Below are 23,167 nucleotides of genomic sequence, written 5' to 3' on the forward strand. Positions count from 1 at the left end.
GATAGAAACTTTCAGAAAAAATATATATATATAAAGGAAAGTGCTAAAATTGAGTCATACTCTTTTTTTTTAAGTTACAAGGAAAGAGAGTACCCTGAATCACTGACAGTTTAAATCAAAATTGCTAAATTTGCTAAAATGTCTGCTTCATTCTAGTTAAAGACATTTATATCTTACGTACCATTCTTATATTGATACTTGACCTTATGCTTTTTTGGTCCTCTCTTTTAAATTGTTATGTTTCTTAAAATGTGTTAGTTTTTCTTCCTGGCTGTACAACCCCAGATTCCTTCTTCGCCCTATCTCCGTCCCAAGTACTGAATTCTCAGGGCTATAGTACAAATATCTGTGTGCTGTTCTTATGACAAGACTGTATGATCTGACATGAGAACTGGACCAGTGTATTACTATGACAGTAAGCACGTGTCAACTTATTTTTGGTCTTTTTCAATTCCACACGTTTGGGACTCTTAGCAGACCTGATTTAATCTCAATTCCAGTGACTCTATAGGCCAGTGAATGATTTTCCGTTGTGCCCTGATTTGTTCACCTAAGACATAACTTTTGGAATAGTGGTGTAAGGCTGGAGAGTGTACCAGCAGGACCTCAGCACCTGGACTCGTGGCTGGAGAGTGGAGCATGTGGAGTCCCTGTAGCCGAACCTGCAGTTCTGGGATCAACAGTCGAGAGCGCAAATGTCCTGGGTAAACGCAAAGTTCCTGGATTGGGGGAGGGCACTGTTTTCTTCAAGTTTGAAATTAAAAGGTTTTACTGATAAACCATGTTGGGGGCCAAAGAAACTTCTCAAACCTCACTCCACTTTGGAAAACAGAAAAGTCCCTCAAATTAGTTTATGTAAAATCTCCCTTCAAAGAAGAAAATAAGACCAACCTTTGTAAGAACAAATAATTAAACACTACACAGAGTGGTGTTTTGAGTACAAATCAAATAAAAAATTGTATTGAAATAAGCAGGGAGAGATGTGTTAGAAAAAGTAAGTCACCCTTAAAAGGAACTGTGAGAGGAGCCGGAAGCTGATAGGACTTCAGAAAGAGAGGGAATGAGGGCAACATGAATGTCAGTAGAAGCTAAGAATGATGAGAAACGAAATCCTGCGAGCACAGGTATGGATAGGGAGCGTCCAAGATCAGCTTGCTTGTCTCCATCATTCCTAGAGTGATCCTAGGAAAATGTGTGAGAAAGTCGTTTCAGCTTTATGCTTTAACTTTGGTGTGGATTCAGTGGCCCAGTTCCTCAACAAGGGATTTTAAAGAATGTATGTGAAAACCTTAGAAGCAACTCCTTAATAATTCTTAGCCCCACTCTTTCATGGGAAGTGCAGCCTTTCTATTTTGCCCCCAACCTCTGCCCTTTACCCTTCTGTATCATTTTCATGGCAAATGGGCTTTTGTTTCTCATGTATTTTGGAAATTAAATGGCTCAAAGATTGGAAAAAATATATATTTTTAAATAAACATATGGATTTCCTACCATTACCAATCATTTAATCAGTCCACTTTTTCAGAGGTAGATTTAATATAAAGGATTGTACCTTATTAATATATTGACTTCTGATTTTTTTAAATGAGTAGTTAACATAAAAAAAGATAAAATTGATTATTTGTACTATCTTTTCTAGGCTAGGTTCTGAAGCAAGGGATTGTAATGGTCCCAGAAAACAATACAGAATATGTGAGAATCCACCTTGTCCTGCAGGTTTGCCTGGATTCAGAGACTGGCAATGTCAGGCCTATAGTGTTAGAACTTCGTACCCAAAGCATGTACTTCAGTGGCACGCTGTCATGGATGAAGGTATGACCAACCAGATCGCCACCATCTTAGTTATGTAGACTTCTAGGTTTGCAAGGTGCTTTACAATAGTGGTAAATATTGTTTTACAGTTTATATTCTAGGTGTTTCAGAGCTCTGTTTTTTCTACCTTTACTGACATATAACAACCACAAGCAGTGACTAAAAATATATTTTAAAAATATAGAGATATTATACACCAATGAGATAAACTAAAATTTAAAAAGGGTGACAATACAAAATGCTGGTGAGGATGAAGAGAAACTAGATCTCTCATGCGTTGCTGGTAGGAAGGTAAAATGGAGCAGCCACTCTGAAAATTAGCTTGGCAGTTTCTTTAAATAACTAAGCATACACTTTAGAAAACACAGTCTTGGTTATTTATCTCGGAGAAATGAAAATTTGCGACCACAAAAAAAATGCTGAACACAAATGGGCATAGCAGCTTTATTTTCGATAGCCAAACACTGGAAACAATCAAAAAGGTTCTAAGTAGCTGCAGGGTTAGCAAACTGAGGTATATCTGTGCCATGGGATATTATGCAACAGTACACAGAACACTCTGTTAACATATGCAGTGACCTGGTGGATGTCACAGCATTATGCTGAGTAGGAAACCCAATCTCAAAATGTCTCACACTGTATGATTCCTTTTATATAACATTTTTGAAGCCACCAAAGTATCGAGATGGAAAACAGATGAGTAGTTGCCAGGAGTTGGGAGTGGTGGTGGGAGAGGGATGGGTGTCCCTGTAAAGGGGTAGCACGAGGTAGAAATAGAGATCTTTATATAAAGTGCAAACTGGCTCATTCTGATCTCCCAGTTAAAGCATTTCAGAGACTTGCCATAACTTTCAGGTAGAGACCAAATTTCACAACATGACATGCTCAGCAAGACCTTCTTTAGCCTGATTTCTTCTCTTGTCTCCTGCCTCATGTAAAACCTCACTCTTTTTTCCTCTGCGCTCCAGATATTGCCCTCGTTTCACTGCTTCATACATGTCATGCTTTCTTCCCCCACACGTGGCCTCCAAACATACTGTTTCTTTATAGAAAGAAGAATAGAATAGAATAGTCTTCTATTCACACCATCCTTTTAATAAAGGTTAATTCTATATTTCCAGATGCTTCAACCAACAAACTTTGGAGTCTTCATTTTCCATTTAGTTCTCTTTTACTGTACATTCAAAATATCAGTAAAGTCACATGAGCCCTATCTTTAAAATACATCCAGAATCTGATTATTGCCCAATATCTCCAGAGCTGCCACCATGGTGTAAGCAACAGTGTCTTACCTGGATGATTGTAGTAGCTGTCTAACTGTTCTTTTTTTTTTTTTTTGCATTTTATTTTCTTTCTTTTTTTATACAGCAGGTTCTTATTAGTCATCCATTTTATACACATCAGTGTATACATGTCAATCCCAATCGCCCAATTCATCACAGCACCACCCCCACCCCCCGCCGCTTTCCCCCTTGGTGTCCATACGTTTGTTCTCTACATGTGTGTCTCAATTTCTGCCCTGCAAACCGGTTCATCTGTACCATTTTTCACGTTCCACATATATGCGTTAATATACAATATTTGTTTTTCTCTTTCTGACTTACTTCACTCTGTATGACAGTCTCTAGATCCATCCACATCTCTACAAATAAACCAATTTTATTCCTTTTTATGGCTGAGTAACATTCCATTGTATATATGTACCACATCTTCTTTTTCCATTTGTCTGTCGATAGACATTAGGTTGCTTCCATGACCTGGCTCTTGTAAATAGTGCTGCAATGAACATTGGGGTGCATGTGTCTTTTGAATTATGGTTTTCTCTGGATATATGCCCAGTGGTGGGATTGCTGGGTCATATGGTAATTCTATTTTTAGTTTTTTAAGAAACCGCCATACTGTTCTCCATACAGGCTGTATCAATGTACATTCCCACCAACAGTGCAGGACGGTTCCCTTTTCTTCACACCCTCTTCAGCATTTGTTGTTTGTAGATTTTCTGATGATGCCCATTCTAACTGGTGTGAGGTGATACCTCATTGTAGTTTTGATTTGCATTTCTCTAATAATTAGTGATGTTGAGCAGCTTTTCATGTGCTTCTTGGCCATCTGTATATCTTCTTTGGAGAAATGTCTGTTTAGGTCTTCTGCCCATTTTTGGATTGGGTTGTTTGTTTTTTTAATATTGAGCTGCATGAGCTGTTTATATATTTTGGAGATTAATCCTTTGTCCGTTGATTCGTTTGCAAATATTTTCTCCCATTTGAGGGTTGTCTTTTCATCTTGTTTATGGATTCCTTTGCTGTGTAAAAGCTTTTAAGTTTCATTAGGTCCCATTTGTTTATTTTTGTCTATTTCCATTACTCTAGGAGGTGGGTCAAAATAGATCTTGCTGTGATTTATGTCAAAGAGTGTTCTTCCTAAGTTTTCCTCTAAGAGTTTTATAGTGTCCAGTCTTACATTTAGGTCTCGAATCCATTTTGAGTTTATTTTTGTGTATGGTGTTAGGGAGTGTTCTAATTTCATTCTTTTACATGTAGCTGTCCAGTTTTCCCAGCACCACTTATTGAAGAGACTGTCTTTTCTCCATTGTATATCCTTGCCTCCTTTGTCATAGATTAGTTGACCATAGGTGCATGGGTTTATCTCTGGGCTTTCTATCTTGTTCCATTGATCTATGTTTCTGTTTTTGTGCCAGTACCATATTGTCTTGATTACTGTACCTTTGTAGTATAGTCTGAAGTCAGGGAGTCTGATTCCTCCAGCTCGGTTTTTTTCCCTCAAGACTGCTTTGGCTATTCGGCGTCTTTTGTGTCTCCATACAAATTTTAAGATTTTTTGTTCTAGTTCCGTAAAAACTGCCATTGGTAATTTGATAGGGATTGCATTGAATCTGTAGATTGCTTTGGGTAGTATAGTCATTTTCACAATATTGATTCTTCCAATCCAAGAACATAGTATATCTCTCCATCTGTTGGTTTCATCTTTAATTTCTTTCATCAGTGTCTTATAGTTTTCTGCATACAGGTCTTTTGTCTCCCTCGGTAGGTTTATTCCTAGGTATTTTATTCTTTTTGTTGCAATAGTAAATGGGAGTGTTTCCTTAATTTCTCTTTCAGATTTTTCATCATTAGTGTATAGGAATGCAGGAGATTTCTGTGCATTAATTTTGTATTCTGCAACTTTACCAAATTCATTGATTAGCTCTAGTAGTTTTCTGGTGGCATCTTTAGGATTCTCTATGTATAGTATCATGTCATCTGCAAACAGTGACAGTTTTACTTCTTCTTTTCCAGTTTGTATTCCTTTTATTTCCTTTTCTTCTCTGATTGCCGTGGCTAGGACTTACAAAACTATGTTGAATAATAGTGGTGATAGTGGACATCCTTGTATTGTTCCTGATCTTAGAGGAAAGGCTTTCAGTTTTTCACCATTGAGAATGATGTTTGCTGTGGGTTTGTTGTATATGGCCTTTATTATGTTGAGGTAGGTTCCCTCTATGCCTACTTTCTGGAGAGTTTTTTTAACATAAATGGATGTTGAATTTTGTCAAAAGCTTTTTCTGCATCTATTGAGATGATCATATGGATTTCCTTCTTCAATTGGTTAACATGGTGTATCACATTGATTGATTTGCGTATATTGAAGAATCCTTGCATCCCTGGGATAAATCCCACTTGATCATGGTGTATGATCCTTTTAATGTGTTGTTGGATTCTGTTTGCTAGTATTTTGTTGAGGACTTTTGCATATATAGTCATCAGTGATATTGGTCTGTAATTTTCTTTTTTTGTAGTATCTTTGTCTGGTTTTGGTATCAGGGTTATGGTGGCCTCGTAGAATGAGTTTGGGAGTGTTCCTTCCTCTGCAATTTTTTGGAAGAGTTTGAGAAGGATGGGTGTTAGCTCTTCTCTAAATGTTTGATAGAATTCACCTGTGAAGCCATCTGGTCCTGGACTTTTGTTTGTTGGAAGATTTTTAATCACAGTTTCAATTTCATTACTTGTGATTGGTCTGTTCATATTTTCTATTTCTTCCTGGTTCAGTCTTGGAAGGTTATACCTTTCTAAGAATTTGTCCATTTCTTCCAGGTTGTCCATTTTATTGGCATCGAGTTGCTTGTAGTAGTCTCTTAGGATGCTTTGTATTTCTGCGGTGTCTGTTGTAACTTCTCCTTTTTCATTTCTAATTTTATTGATTTGGGTCCTCTCCCTTTTTCTTGATGAGTCTGGCTAATGGTTTATCAATTTTGTTTATCTTCTCAAAGAACCACCTTTTAGTTTTATTGATCTTTGCTATTGTTTTCTTTGTTTCTATTTCATTTATTTCTGCTCTGAGCTTTATGATTTCTTTCCTTCTGCTAACTTTGGGTTTTGTTTGTTCTTCTTTCTTTAGTTCCTTTAGGTGTAAGGTTAGATTGTTTATTTGAGATTTTTCTTGTTTCTTGAGGTAGGCTTGTATAGCTATAAACTTCCCTCTTAGAACTGCTTTTGCCGCATCCCATAGGTTTTGGATTGTCGTGTTTTCGTTGTCATTTGTCTCTAGGTATTTTTTTGATTTCATCTTTGATTTCTTCAGTGATCTCTTGGTTATTTAGTAACGTATTGTTTAGCCTCCATGTGTTTGTGTTTTTTACGATTTTTTCCCTGTAATTGATTTCTAATCTCATAGCGTTGTGGTCAGAAAAGATGCTTGATATGATTTCAGTTTTCTTAAATTTACTGAGGCGTGATTTGTGACCTAAGATGTGATCTATCCTGGAGAATGTTCTGTGCACACTTGAGAAGAAAGTGTAATCTGCTGTTTTTGGATGGAATGTCCTATAAATATCAATTAAATCTATCTGGTCTATTGTGTCATTTAAAGTTTGTGTTTTCTTATTAATTTTCTGTTTGGATGATCTGTCCATTGGGGAAAGTGAGGTGTTAAAGTCCCCCACTATTATTGTGTTACTGTCGATTTTCTCTTTTATAGCTGTTAGCATTTGCCTTATGTATTGTGGTGCTCCTATGTTGGGTACATATATATTTATAATTGTTATATCTTCTTCTTAGATTGATCCCTTGATCATTATGTAGTGTCCTTCCTTGTCTCTTGTAACATTCTTTATTTTAAAGTCTATTTTATCTGATATGAGTATTGCTACTCCAGCTTTCTTTTGATTTCCATTTGCATGGCATATCTTTTTCCATCCCCTCACTTTCAGTCTGTATGTGTCCCTAGGTCTGAAGTGGGTCTCTTGTAGACAGCATATATATGGGTCTTGTTTTTGTATCCATTCAGGAAGCCTGTGTCTTTTGTTGGAGGATTTAATCCATTCACGTTTAAGGTAATTATCGATATGTATGTTCCTATGACCATTTTCTTAATTGTTTTGGGTTTGTTTTTGTAGGTCCTTTTCTTCTGTGGTGTTTCCCACTTAGAGAAGTTCCTTTAGCATTTGTTGTAGAGCTGGTTTGGTGGTGCTGAATTCTCTTAGCTTTTGCTTGTCTGTAAACCTTTTGATTTCTCCATCGAATCTGAATGAGATCCTTGCTGGGTAGAGTAATCCTGGTTATAGGTTCTTCCCTTTCATCACTTTAAGTATATCATGCCACTCCCTTCTGGCTTGTAGAGTTTCTGCTGAGAAATCAGCTGTTAACCTTATGGGAGTTCCCTTGTTTGTTATTTGTCATTTTTCCCTTGCTGCTTCAATAATTTTTCTTTGTCTTTAAGTTTTGCCAATTTGATTACTGTGTCTCGGCATGTTTCTCCTTGGGTTTATCCTGTATGGGACTCTCTGCATTTCCTGGACCTGGGTGGCTATTTCCTTTCCCATGTTAAGGAAGTTTTTGACTATAATCTCTTCATATATTTTCTCGGGTCGTTTTTCTCTCTCTTCTCCTTCTGGGACCCCTATAATGTGAATGTTGTTGCGTTTTATGTTGTCCCAGAGGTCTCTTAGGCTGTCTTCATTTCTTTTCATTCTTTTTTCTTTATTCTGTTCTGCAGCAGTGAATTCCACCATTCTGTCTTCCAGGTCACTTATCCGTTCTTCTGCCTCAGTTATTCTGCTATTGATTCCTTCTAGTGTATTTTTCATTTCATTTTTTGTATTGTTCATCTCTGTTTGTTCTTTAATTCTTCTAGGTCTTTGTTAAACATTTCTTGCATCTTGTCGATCTTTGCCTCCATTCTTTTTCCGAGGTCCTGGATCATCTTCACTATCATTATTGTGAATTCTTTTTCTGGAAGGTTGCCTATCTCCACTTCATTTAGTTGTTTTTCTGGGGTTTTATCTTGTTCCTTCATCTGGTACATAACCCTCTGCCTTTTCATCTTGTCTATCTTTCTGTGAATGTGGTTTTTGTTCCACAGGCTCAAGGATTGTAGTTCTTCTTGATTCTGCTATCTCTAACTGTTCTTTATGCCTGTGTCCTCATACCTCCTTCAGTCTCAACATAGCCAGAGTGATGCATTTAAAACATCAGTCATGTCATGTTATTCTTCCATTCAGAAGCTTTCAGTGTCTTCCCAGCTCACTAAAAGTCCAAAGTTCTTCTAATGGCCTATAAGGTCCTTAGCTCCCTGGCTTCCTGTTACCCTCTAACTTCATCTGTACTGTGCCTGCATCACACCCTGCCACCCACCCTGGCTCCCTTCTGTCTTAGTGTCTTGGAAGGTGTTGTTTTCTCTGGTGAATTACTTTTCCCAGATAGCAGTATGATTCATTCTCTCACCTCCTTCTGATCTTTTCTTAAATATTGACTCAGTGCTTTTCCTTCCCCTGCTTTATTCTTTTTTCACAGACCTTATCATCATCTATCATAATATTTTTATTTTAATTGTTTATGCCCCCCCAAATAATAATTGTTAGAGCAAGACTTGTATTTTATGCATTGCTATGTGTTTAGCACCGTAAGCAGTATCTGAACAGAGTAGACACTTAATAAATATTTAGTGAAAGAATGATATGTCTTATGGGAATTTTCTGTAGTGACTTATCCTGGCCCCTCTTCTCACTAAACGTCCTTCTTGGCATAATCTTACTTATTCACTAGGTTTTATTTATCATCCGAATGCTAAAGCAAAACAAACATTTATCTCCATCCTAGATCTCTCTGTCCTGAGCTCCTTACCTGCTTACCCCTATGTTGCATGAACTTGTCCACTCAGCATCCCATTCATCTCTAACTCAACATGGTTCAAGTTCAACATACCCCTTCCCCCTTTCCTTTCTCTCACTCCCACCATCTCTCCTCTTACTGTGCTCTCTCATGGAAAATAGCAACATGATCAGCCTCATTACCAACCTAAGCCAGAATCCTTCTGCCTCAATCTCCAACCCCCTGTAATGAATCAGCACACCCTATTTGTCCAAACCTTTCTTTGTTTGCCAGCATCTTTGTTCATGTTTGCACCGTCTCTGACCTGGATTCTTCAAACAGCTTCCTCACTGTCTCTCTGACCCTCCTTCAGCCCCTACTCCTCATTTCAGCCAGGCTGGCCTTTTTGAAGGCCAAAACCATCAGTCACTGTTGCTGTCAGTCCCGTTGCTGTCAGGACCAATCTCAAACTTTATTACCTGGTTTATAAGGCCATTATTGTGACCTGCCCCCTTTAACGTCTCTGGCCTCATCTCCATCATTCCCTTCTGTAATCTCCAGCACCGCCAGGCCGAATTTCATTTCATCGCTCATATACATCCTGTTTTCTTACTTCTGGGCCTATAAATATGCACGTTTCTTGGCACAATATCCTTTCTTTCTCAAGCTTTAATCTCTTTCCCCGTGTATTTACCTTGAAAACTTCTACTGATTTTTTGGACTCAGTTTATGACAAGTTCTCTAGGGAAAAAGAATCCCCCTGATCTTCCATATAGGATACGTACCCCTGCCAAATACTCCACAAGACCCTGCTGAAGCAGATTTTAATGTGTCTCTGTTCCCTCTATTGTCTGTGCCTACTGTACTGTCTGGCAATTATTAAGCTTCTGATGGATATTTGTTGCATTAATTTAAGTATATAAGTAATATTTTTTCATGGTAAAAATAAAGTCAATATGACAGTTCAAATCCTGAAAATCATCATCTGATCCTGGGTTAATTCTATCTCTGCCTCCAACTGGCTGTCTGATTTGATAATATTTACTTCATTTGAAACCTGTGACTCACATGTGAAATAAGAGATAGGAAACAGGTTCCCTCCAGATTTAAAAAAAAAATCAGAGTTGTATGGGGGTCAATTTAAAATATTAAAACTGTTGGAAATCACAATTAAGGGAGCTCCTGACTCTTATAAAGTGTTGTTTATCATCAGAATGATCCATAATAGATATTTATATAATTAGCAGGGTACCATTTTTGATAATTCTGCGACATGTATCAATCAAACATGTCAGTCTGTATGATGAATAAAAGACACAACAATAGTTTTTATGTATTAGAGCCATATGGAAGAAATAGAAATATACAAGTCTTTTAAAAACCCCAAGTTTTCGATACTTTAAAATGCAAGTGGCTATTTCTGTTTTTTTATGTAACACATGAATCTCTGGCTAAGAGAATTACATATAAGGTATCAATGCAGTAGTGAACATTTATTTTTAGAGAAAAAAAGATGCATGGCTTTAACATTCAGGTATTTTGCATACTCTGTGCTGAAATTTGGCTGAAATCCATGTTTAATGCATACCTTGGAAAGGGGTGGTCTCTTAAATCAAGACAGAGCCTGCCTGCCAAGTACTGGCATGTTACATGGATCACTATAATGTCACAATCTCAAGGGTGTACTCCAGGAAGGAAGATTGGTATCAAATGTTGATGTCATCTATAAGGCTAAAGTGAGTACAGTAAATTGACAATATGTAAAAGGAGGAGTACAACGTTTTTATCTGAGTTCTTGCTTAGAATGTAAATGGAATATTCTAGACTAACTCCTTTCAACATTATTCATATATCTGGTTTGCTCCTCTCTTCAGTGAAAACTCCAGAAAGAGAATAGTGAGATGTGTGTGTGAGTGTGTGTGTGTATATATGTCACTATTAAAGTGTTGCAATGACAGCAGCTGTTTTTAAGTCCAAAGATATGACATAGTAAGTAGTCATTGAATAAACATAACCTACTTTGAGGTGTGAGAGCACACTGAACTGCTTTATTGCAGCTTATAATGGCATCTTAAAGGAAAATTTCAAAACCATTCACATTAAAGGCCATGGTCCAACTCCCCAAAATTGTTCAGAGCAGTATTCAGAAGCCACATGTGAAAACTGTTGGAAATGTTCAATTCTGAAGGCTCATTTAACTGTCTTGTGTTCTCTTTGCCAAGTGATACCCTGTTCCCTGCCTCTGGCTGTTATTTGGTATTTATAGAATCCCATCAGCATACGTGGAACTTTACTGAAGACATAAGCGAAGATCAGTGTCAGAGACTGTAAACTATTTTCCATTCTATTTGTATGAGCTTAATAAACAGTAAAGGGCCTGACTGGTGTCAAGCCAATAGAGTAGTAATGTAGCCGGGAAATTGCTCTGAAGTTTCTGATTTGGATAATCCTACTACTGGTGTTACCAAATACTACAGCTCCTCTGCAGGATGCTTAGAAATAGAAACAGCACTTTAAAAATGTTTTGCCACTTTTTGACTGAGCCTAATAGGCAAGTGTTTTAACTCTAACCCTCCTACCTTATTGTTTAAGGAAGCACTGAAGGTGACTGCCAGCCATTCAAGAATTCTTTACCTAGAACAGTAGTTCTTACCCTAAACATCATACATCCCGACACGCTTTCTGAGTAAGCAATGAAGAGGGTGAGTCCCAGCTAGCACTTCAGCAACTGTGCATTCCAATGGATGTTCTCATGGGATTGTATTGCGTTGCTAAACATCCTCACAATGGAAAATCTTACAAGAATTGTTCATCTTAGAAGTTCTTCTTTCTCCCTTTAGTAATTTTTCAATTAGAAAATGCCAAATGCATAGGATTTAAAATTAGTGTATTGGAATTTAGAAGTGAGACATCAAGAAAGGCTTCATGAATAAAGTAAATCTTAAATAGGCAGAAATCTGATATGTTTTTAAAATTAAAATGAGTTCATGCTAAAAGATATGAGCAAAAAATGGGAGTATGCAAAATATTTTTCACAAAGAATGCTTGGTTTGTGTGTGGTAGAGGTTTAGTGCCAGAAAATAATAAATGATACATTTAAAAAATAATTTGAAGACGTAATTCTTAAGAAGGAGGTTAATGTTCATTGGATACCTAGTTTTGCTCAGGCATCATCTCATTTACTACTCATAATAACCTCTAGTATTATATATTCTAGTAGTGCATTACTCAGTTAACATCAGATTATATTTTTTACTCGTAACTGTTCTGAAAAATAAAGCTTGAGATAAAAATATTTATGGATCAAATTTTGTTCATTTACTTTTATCCACTCTGTATGTAGAAAAACCATGTGCCTTGTTTTGCTCTCCTGTTGGAAAAGAACAGCCTATTCTTCTATCAGAAAAAGTGTTGGATGGAACTTCTTGCGGATATCAGGGATTAGATATCTGTGCAAATGGCAGGTGTCAGGTAAGACATTCCAAAAGGGAGAGTGTATATGCTGAGGGAGGATTGGGGGACCTTCGAGCAGCTGCACAGTACAGTGGAAAGCTCTGCCTCAACTGTGATCTTCAGCAAGTCTGATCTGCTTTGAAAGTCCATTTCTTCATCTGTATAATGAAAGGTTCAGACTAGAAAATATATAATACTCATTACTAGCTAAAAGAATCTGAAAATTTTATTCTGTAACGTACATATTACAGGTGTAAAATTGTGACACTTTGGGCATTCCAGACCAGAAACTCAAGCACTCCAGTTCTCCATGTCTTGTGTCCAAGACTGAGCCATGTGGCAAAAACCTATAAAATCAGTCTTATTACTCACTTAAAGTATCATCAACATTCTTGAATCAGCTGATTTCTAAATGTACATTCAATTTTTTATTATACTTAAGCATTTCATTTGCCTTTCTATTTCTTTTTAAAAATAATCTCCATCTACTATAGGCATGTATGTGCTCTTTATCATTAGAAAGGAGACATTCTGTTAAAATGAATATGAATAGTGTAGTGGAAAGATCAAAGGCTAAAGCTTTGAAGTTGCTAGTTACAGGTCTGCCACTGTCTCAGGTTGGCTTCCCCTGGAAGATGAATATGCAGGAAGTTTAATGCCAGGTGTTTTCATGATCAACATACATGCAGAGGGGGAAGGAGGCAGGACCGAGTACAGGGAACAGTTGGGCTTGGTACAGTCACAAGACGTCAGCTGACCGTGTGAGGAGCATTGTGGCTGGGATGGCTCTTCAAAGTTTTCCCCATTTGGGGTGAGAAAACCAGACCTTTTTAACCCCCATTATCTACTAGTGTTTGGATACAAGCTGTCCCAGGGGATGAGGGGGATGTGATCTTGGGAAAGGCAGTTTTCTTTAGGCTAGCCATTTTCTGAACAGGGCTGAAGGCTAAGAGCCATCAGCTGATAAATTTCCCAGGCGTGGAAGGAAAATATGTACATCCTTTAGTAATAAAAGAGGTATCTGAGTGGAGGAGGACTGAATCCACGACAGGCACTAGGAAACTATGTTCTCGGGAAAATCACTTAAAATATGTATGTGTCCATTAATGTGTAAAATGAAATAGGCAGGCCAGTGGTCATTGACTTTTTTGTGCAATACACTCCTTTGAGAATTTGATAAAAGTTTTGGTTTCTTCCTATAAAAAACGCATACCTGACCACACATGCACACACACGCATGTGCACACATGCTCCAAAATTTGAAAACAGTTACAAGCTATGGATGGTCTGTGGTCCAATATAAGTCTATAGACTTCTGGATAAAAAGTTGGAAACATCGTGAAACTTAAATGCTTTACCAGCTCTCAGATTCTTTATTTTGCCATCATGCTCTAACATTTAAAGCGTAGAATCATGCAATATAATTGGTATAAGAGACAGTCTTATAATTACGTATTAATTTCATTTATTCTTTAACAGAATATGGCAGTAGCCTGAAATATAATTTTTCATTTGTCTATTTAAAAATCATGGCAGTTATTTATCTATACATATTTTGTTTTCAAAACTGTATGTTGTGCCATTAAAACTTTTATCTTTATTTCATCATTTTATGTAAATGTCAGGTTAGTATATGACTTAAACGAATTTATTTTTCAAAAGAAATTATTTTCCTAACTCTATATGCCAAATATAATAGCTTACATTGCTGTGCTTTTCACTTAACAGTATTGTGTAAGCCAGATCTTTTATAGAGTCCCTAGGTAAACATAAAAGTAACAGCAACAACAACAAAAAATTCTACATAAGTGTTATGTGAATCTGATGATTATAATTAAAGTTCTGTGAAATGAATTGTAACTTCTGACAACATTGGAATACTTCAAGATTCTGGATTTTTAACTAACATGCTTCATTCGGTCTTTCAGTATAATTAAAAACATGCTTCCTTTTTTCTTTCTGACAACCTCTGTATACTAGGTTTGGCTAGAGTGTTTTATTTTATCATAAAACATACAGCATTGAAGTTGAATGTAGAATTCTAAACTTGGTGAGTGGACTAAGGAGGGCAATTGAAAATAGACAGCTTTCTCCTGGTGACCCAATTTGGCTCCCTGGCATTTCTATCCTGGAAAAGGATAGAGAAAACTCTCGTCTGTATTATCATGGTACCTGCCAGTCTCCAGCCTGCCAGTGGTACTTCAGGTATCTGCCACCAGTTAAACAGTATTGTCTTTTCCAAGTCATTCATCCTCAACTTTTAGAGTTATGTGAGCATATATCAATAAGTGTGGATACTTGAGACTACCAGTTACAAAATACTAACTCTTTGATTCTTATTTTAAGCTTACGTGATTATTGAGCCATGGCATTATGTCTATCCCTGCCTTTTATTTTAGGTTTTACAAACTTATACTATCCCAGTTACAAGGGTTACAAAAAACTAAGAGACAACTAGGTACTAATTTATTCAATCATTTAACTACTATTTATCAAGTTTATTATATTTGCTGAGAAACAAGTCGGATGCTAGGGATAGAGCAATAAAGGCACTTTTTATCATTTCAAAGTCACTCTAAACTCTACTCTAAATTTTCTCCTCATTTGTACATGAAGGAGAGACTTTTTCTTTAACGCCAGGACTCTCAGGTCTTTTCATGGCTCCTGATCAGTGAACTCTGGCCATATCTTTGTTGTATTTTGAGAATTTCCTGTGGTGGCCACCTCTTTCATCCAGAAACATTCTCTTCATTTCCCCCTGAATAAGCTTTGATTCACTGGTCAGAGTTCTCCACTATTGCATTGTTTTGTCTACTTCTTGACACTGATACACACCCTCTTGACAAAAGGAAAGGATGCTGTATTATGCAGGTTTAATGTGATTTTTGCTTTCTTGGGATATTCATCCTGCAGCTGCATTTTATAACCTGCTCCTTCCCACACCCAACACCACCGACACCAACCACAGAAAAAGACCCTGTTTTTTTTTCTGTTTTATGTGATATTTTAAAAATTTATTTAAATAATTGTAATTTGTTATAAATGGATGTAACATCAGTCAGTCTTGCAGCTTCTTCTTGATTAGGGGTGATGGTATAATTCTACCATTTATTTCTGACAGTACAGACATATTAACTTATGCACTTTGAATATGCACAACTTTGCAAATTATCATATTTTCTGAACATCAAAGGGAGACTAACATTATTCACTAGAAAAGAGTCAATGATTTAATCTAAGAAGATTCATATTAACATCATTCTTCTGGGAACATATAAAAATTATCCCACTGTTACTGTTTTCTTATAGCAACCATAGGTTGTGAGCAGTTCTTACTCACTCATGTGTTAGATGTCAAAGAAGATGGGGATAGAAGTTTATTGGTGAACTGTAATGAATGTAAACATTTATATTTGGTTTCCACAAAGTTAATATTTAATACTCAGCACCTGCTCTTCAACCGCTTTAGGAGTGAAGCCATCCATACGGTGAAGCCTATCTGTTCTATGTTGAGTAGAATGAATTAGATTAATCATGTTATATTTAATAGAAATGTGATTTCCTTTGAGATTTATGTAAATTGCATTTGTCTCAATAATAGTTTTCCAAATTGCTTTAGGATACCATTTAATTCTTAATATAAGAAAAATACTTTTATCACTACCCTACTTTGGACAATTTACAGATGGTATTATTTGACATGAGCTTGCTGTATTAGTTTGCACCAGAGAATATGGCATTTTATTAGTTTGTCAAATAAATCTGTCTAGTTTGTAGAGACTAGGTTTGTCCTAAAGTAGTGGTTAAAAAAGAAAAGAAGAAAAAGCTCACTTTATGATGTACTGTCATTCTCTTGTTGCAGAAAGTTGGCTGTGATGGTTTATTAGGGTCTCTTGCAAGGGAAGATCATTGTGGTGTATGCAATGGCAATGGAAAATCATGCAAAATCATTAAAGGAGATTTTAATCACACCAGAGGAGCAGGTGATTATTTTTTTATTTTTTCAAGATTAACAATCCAAACAATCTCTGGGGACAGATTACATTGAACTTAACTTAGAAATGACAGTTCTGATTCTGTTGAAGACTTTTGTAACGGGTATTGAATGATTTTTCGCAATGACATACAATACATGTGATATGAGCCAGAAATTCTAACAAGCCCATTTCCCAATACTGAAAACATGAAGTCATTTGTTGTGCATTTAATAAATTGGAGCAGCAAGGGAATAATCTAATTTACATTGGCTAATGTTATCAGGTTTCTACAGACCTTATCCTCCAATGCAAATTATTGATGTCTAACAGAGAATAATGATTTGTAACAGCCTGAAGCAACTATTGAGAGTATTAGTCTTCAGGTTTTCAGCTTTCCATTTTCTTTATTTTTTTCCCTAATGTTTTTACTAAATTCAAAAGGAATTAATTTTTTAAAAGAGAGAGTCTATAGCAATGTAGCATGTTGGAAACTATAACAGGGAGTCAGAAGATGTGGGCTGATGTTCCAGATATATTAAGAGAGGGAACATGTCCTCTCTTGATGTCTTTCCTCATCTATAAATACTAATACTCAGGGTATATGAGGATGAACTGATGATGATTGGTCTATGTAGTGTGAATTTTAAGGTGATCCACAACAAAAAGTGATATTATCTGTACTGAAATATAATAACCCGCAAATAAGCTTTATATACAGAAAATGCTTTATACTGAAGCCCTCAAGCTTACGGAGAGGAAGCAAACATTTCTATGTTTACATTAGTATCTTACCTAGACATCTATCTGTTGAACTATCTTAGTATTTATGATATTTTCATTATCATTCATATTCTTACATTACATACATCAACTTTTTCCTGTTTTACATTTCTTGTTCAAATACCAAGACCTGACCTAAAAATATGTATTTGTTTTGATACAAAGAATAAGCCATTTATATTTGAATAATCAAGAAGACTGAGTTCATTCTAGATTTTAAAAAGTCCTTCAGAAAAGAAAATTAGACACAGCCCTCGAAAGCTGAATATAATAACCTTTTTCTAGGCCCCAGCAGAATAAAAGATAAGTGAGCTTGAAGAACTTGAAGCCTAAAAATAACTAAGGCCCAGGGTAAATTGCAGATCAAAATCTCAACCTCCAAAGCTGTGAAAAAAGGTGACAGGTCCTACAAGTCAAAATCTGTCAGAACTCATTTAGAATAGTCAGACGAAGCTGTAACAGGCTCTTATACTTTCGCCTAAGAAGTGCAATTATAATAAGCTTTTCAGCCTGATTGTGATGGGAGACGTTTTTATAGTGCAGAAGTTCAAATCAAGTCTGAAAGACTGAAGAGATTTAAAGACACTAGAATTTTTGAAGACTATTCCTGCATAGTTATTTAATTTGCATGGAAACAGTTCACTGAAGAATACTGATGCACATTCAGCACTGGTACCTTTTTCTTAGTTGTAATAACACTTAATTTTTAAACTAAGCATTGACAACAGAAATAACAGTTAAAAATCAGTAATGTGGTTCATTCTGACTGCAGTTAGGTGGATACATTTCCCCCCAGATTCCTAATTCAAATCTCCTTTGTTTTTATTGCACTTTAATTTCTACTTTTGTTTATTAGTTTGTTTGTAAGTTATATTAATGGCATCTGTTATTTGGAAAATGTCTAAAATGCCTACGATATTGGGAATATCAGAGACTAATAATGTTACTTCCTTACAACAATCTGTCTTCCTTGCAACTCTCTGCTAGTTTAACATTGCTTACAGGGAAGAGACTAGAATTCTTAACTTGGACCATAGGGCCCTGTATGGTGTTGTTCCTACTTGTCTCTCTGGCATCGTCTCACACCAAGGTCACTTTCCTTCTCTAAGCTGCAGCCACCAGATCTGTTACAGATGCTCAAACTGACCATGCTCTCTCTAGCACCTTGCATTTAAAAGTATTGTTCTGTTAGCTTCCTCTTAGCTTTGCCTGGTTAATTCCTAGATGTCACTTAGATCTCAGTTCAAATGTCACTTCTTCAATGAAGTGTTCCCTGAACAACCTCTACCTCCTATCACCAACTAGTTTAGTGACGCTTACCATATTTGTATCTGTACAGTTCAGTTGTATGGTAATTTTGTAATTTTACACCCTTTGGTCTTTCCTTTCCTGCTATACTTTAAATATCAGTGAGGAAAAGTATCATGGCTACTGTTGTTCAATACCCTATTCCCAATGACCAGTATAGTGTGTGATCCATTAACATTTGTTACTTTAATTAATAATGAAACATTACATTGTTAAGACTTAAAAAAATAAAAATCTGTATGAGTCCTTAATTATATCGTGGGCTTCATTTACTTGTGACTTTAGGAATGTGGTATTCATTTCTCTTGAGACAATTTTATCCTTGTAGTTTATGGACTTCCTAAAATTTCTTGAAGGAATTGTAGCCTTATTTGGTCCAGTTGGCCATGCACACTGTGTATATTGTATGAGTAACACATGTACAGACACATGTGGGTGTTTTCAGTCCCTGTGCTCTATTTAGAGTTTGCTAAATCATTTTTGTTGGAGCTAGAAAATCAACTTAAGAAGAGAATTCTTTTTCCTTAGTACATTTATCTTGTCTTTCATTGTAACTTGCCTGGCCAGGGGATAATTTTTTAAGGGATTTTTAAAGGTAAATTGTGTATTTGGCCACTTGTGCAGCTATATAGTTATCAATCTACATTTAGAAGAAGGTGGGCATAAAATCTGTTATTCTTAGTACAACAGATGATGATACTAATCCTGTACAAGGAACACATGCTCTTAGGCTTTTTATTTGTATGTTTGCCATAGCAATAAGAGAGTCATAGTGTCATGTATTCTACCCTGTGAAATAGTAGCAGCAGGCCATAGCTGGAATCAGACAGATCTGAGTTCAAAGCTTGCGTCAGCTAATTATTGACAAGGAAATCTTGAAAAAGGCAGTTTTTTTCTCTACCTTTATTTTCCAATCTATTAAATATCTACCTTGGGTGGTATCATTATGGCTAAATGAAATAATTTACATAAATTATCTATAATTGTGACTAGCACATAGCAGTTGTTCAAAATGTGGCATTTATCATTAATACTACCGAGAAGATAATGATTACTTTGGGCGTTTTAAGATGGCTGATTAAGAATGGGATCTCTGGTTATGAGATAGGATCTTCCTATGTACAAAGCAAACTGTCCAACGTGAGGATCAAATTTATGACCTTGACATCACAGGCTTTATTTCAACTTCTGAGCTCAGCAGTAGCCACTCGTATATTCACTTCTTTTAAAAATGTGCATTCTCAATTGTGCTAAATGGCTTATTTACTGAAAAATATCTAGAGCCTCAGTCTTTGGCTATCCCTCTTCAAATGTCTTTGCTTAATATTTTTCTTCCTCTCTTTCTTCTTTAAACTCAATCTAACTCACCTGTCCTCCAAGCCTTTTCAATTGAATAATAGAGAATTGCTCTATATTATATATTGCTCTATACTATCTATAGTATATAGATATAACTATAAACTTATATGTAACTGTTGTCCTAAAATACAACATACCTCTGGGTTTACTGCTAAACTCAAACAGGAATTTCCAGTTACTACCTCTCCTCTACTTTTCTCTATCTACTCTTCTTTTTCAGCATCCTGAAACTTATCATCTTCTCCAAACACATTACTAAATTTATTTGCTCAGAGATGAACAGTTACCTCTTGATTGTGACATCCAGTGGACTCTCCTTGGTGACCTTTCTCTTTGATGTCTGTACAGCTTTTTGCACCAACAATTCTTTTTAAAATATTCTAATTCATAAGATACTACTACATCAAAATAGCCAGATCTCTACCTCTCATGATTATTCCTTCTCTGTATTCTTTCCTAATTTTTTTTTTCAGTCTCTCTGTTAAAAACCATAGGGCTTCCCTGGTGGCACAGTGGTTAAGAATCTGCCTGCCAATGCAGGAGACACAGGTTTGAGCCCTGGTCCGGGAAGATCCCACATGCTGCGGAGCAGCTAAGCCCATGCACCACAACTACTGAGCCTGCGCTCTAGAGCCCACGAGCCACAACTACTGAGCCCGCGTGCCTAGAGTCCGTGCTCTGCAACAAGAGAAGCCACCACAGTGAGAAGCCCACACACCGCAACAAAGAGTGGCCCACACTCGCCGCAACTAGAGAAAGCCCGCACGCAGCAATGAAGACCCAATGCAGCCAAAAATAAATAAATTAAATAAATAAATTTTAAAAAAAAAACAGTAACTGTCACCGAGGTTGAATCCTTGACTTCTCCTGTCTCTCAGTTTTCTCCGTTAACTCCCATGGCTTAAATTACTGCCTCACAAAGGTACTTCAACAGGCTGACCTTTCCCTGGAGTTCCAGAAGTTCCAGAGTTCTTACTGTATATTTTTACTAGTGTGTTATACTGTTTTGTTAAAAACAAATTGCAAAGCCAAACGTCAGATTATTACCCAAACTTGACTTCCATGTTCCTATAAATGATGGCTGCATTTGCACATAAGTAATAATGAAGAATTGTGTTCAATGTTTATTTCCCCACTTTCTATTGGTTCTCAAATTCAGAATTTGTTTTCTTTACTATGCCTTCTGGTTTTTCTACCTTAGCCTCTAGCACTCCTGGATTTTTACATTAGCCTCCTGACACTGTTACCTACAACTATATCGCTGGGCATCTTGCATACTGCTGTCAGATAAAGCCTCTCCAAACCAGTATCTAACTACCACATTCCTTGCTGTAGAATGTTCAGTAGCTTCAAATGGATAAATTCAGTGTCCTGGGCATGCATTTAAACTCTCCTAATATAGCCAAATTCTTACACCTTCTCATTCTGTCAGAATTATTATATTTATGTGGTCCTAAAAATACCACTTACTATGTTACTTTTCTTTACATTCAGTGAACTCATTCTTTTTCTGTATGTAGTTGACTCTTGAATAACAAAGGTTTGAACTGCATGGGTCCACTTATATGTGGATTTTTAAAAATAGTAAATACTATAGTACCACACGACCTGCAGTTGTTCGAATCTACGGATGTGGAACCACGGATACAGAGGGTTCACTATTTATTATACTCAGATTTTTTACTGCATGGAAGATCAGTGCCCTTAACCCCTGCATTGTTCAAGGGTCACCTGTATATCCAAATTCGATCCATTCTTCAAAGACAGTTAATCTATTTGCTTCTTTATGAAGCTTTCCTTGACTATATGAAATGTTCTCTCCTCTGAATCATTGTGATTCCTGCTGATGGCAGTGTTTCTCAAAGATAAGTAATGTATATAACCATTTAAAAGAAAAAAAGGAAAAAAATCCCACTTCTGTGAGTTAAAATAGCAGCGGAACTTTTGAGTATTGATGTGATCAGAGAAGGGGGACAGTTTAAACAACAATGATTTACATTCTTCAGCAGGGAATTAACCATATTATTTTGAATATGATCTTTTTAACATAAATTTGGAAGTTTTATTTAACTCATTTTTATGTAAGATGTTTGTGCCTTGTCTTTCTAATTCAATTATAAGCTCACTGAGTACACAGACCTTCTTACCTTACTACAATATACAAATAGACAGTAAACATTTGTTTCCATTTTCATTGCTGCGTATTGTGTTCCTGTAACAAAGTGGAAGTGCTTGTATGATTTGGTGTTACTAAAAATGTTTAAATTGAGTAAGTAGTATTTGCTAATGGAAATGTTGATTTGAAAAGCACAGACCTCTAATCCCAGGCACTGCCACCAGGTGGGGTGTCTGTTACCTTTTGGTAAACACCAAATAATTGTCAACAGTTTCAGGAATTTGAATTATTGATCAACAGGAGACAACTCTGGGATTAGCTGTTATACCTTTTTAACGTAGCTTTGAAATTAGACTTTTATCAGGGCTATATGTAGCTACACAGAAGTACTAAGAAGACTATTAAATGTTATTTTAATATAATTTTAAAGCATAACTATTCAGCCAAAAGTTGGCATCTGCTCTTTTCTGCACCAAATGAAGTCTTGATTTTGACTTTTTATGCACACTTTCTCTTCTATCCAGCTTTATCTTACTGTCTTATTTCACTTCAAGCATTGCATTCCTAACCACTGCTGAAGAATATTTCCTAAGAAACACCTAATTGTATCTTGCTCCTAGCCGTCGGACACCTTCCAGGGTGACACCAGATTGCTTGGTGTGGCCTTACACTTCTCTCCAGCCCCAGATTCAAAACCCTTGGTTAATCTTCCAGAAAGGGCTTGGTCTCTCTTGTCCTATACTCAACTACTTCAGGGACCAGACATCCGCCATCTGTATGCTCTCCAGCTGTGTTTGCTCCTTCCCCACACTTTCTAACTTAAAGGAGTTCCATGAGCAGAACTTAAGGTTATTTGCTCTGTTCCAAGATTCACTGTGTTTCTAACCAGGCTGTCCCATTGTGCTTTTTTCTCACCTCATAATTCATAAGCTGTCAGGGAGCTTTACAGTCACCTACTTGCTCTTGATAGCGTTGTATTCTCAGTGTTTTTCCAAGAAACTTCTCCACTTGAACCTATGACAGCTTTTATACATAATTTTTTTTCTTTACATAGGTATTGAAGTATCACAGCAAAAGCCAAAACCAAAAGAAAAATAGGGCAAGTCAATGAAGAAAAGAGGAATTAGAAAAAACTCAAGATGTATTTCATGTTTTATTGACTCTTACAGGTTATGTAGAAGTGTTGGTGATACCTGCTGGAGCAAGAAGAATCAAAGTTGTGGAGGAAAAGCCGGCACACAGCTACTTAGGTAACCTGTGTTACAGACGCAGAACCC

General features: G+C 36.5%; 1 protein-coding gene across 1 annotated transcript in view; it reads left to right on the forward strand.

Moving 5' to 3' along the window:
- Positions 1-23,167, forward strand: part of ADAMTS19 (ADAM metallopeptidase with thrombospondin type 1 motif 19) — a 302,428-nt gene that overhangs the window by 182,857 nt on the left and 96,404 nt on the right. Inside the window, exons 12-16 of the mRNA XM_061188127.1 lie at positions 574-704; positions 1,640-1,812; positions 12,241-12,368; positions 16,213-16,333; positions 23,060-23,140. Coding sequence (XP_061044110.1) covers positions 574-704; positions 1,640-1,812; positions 12,241-12,368; positions 16,213-16,333; positions 23,060-23,140 — 634 coding nt within the window. The remainder of the gene's footprint in view (positions 1-573; positions 705-1,639; positions 1,813-12,240; positions 12,369-16,212; positions 16,334-23,059; positions 23,141-23,167) is intronic.

This window comes from Eubalaena glacialis, chromosome 4, assembly GCF_028564815.1.
Source record: "Eubalaena glacialis isolate mEubGla1 chromosome 4, mEubGla1.1.hap2.+ XY, whole genome shotgun sequence".
Taxonomy (NCBI): domain Eukaryota; kingdom Metazoa; phylum Chordata; class Mammalia; order Artiodactyla; family Balaenidae; genus Eubalaena; species Eubalaena glacialis.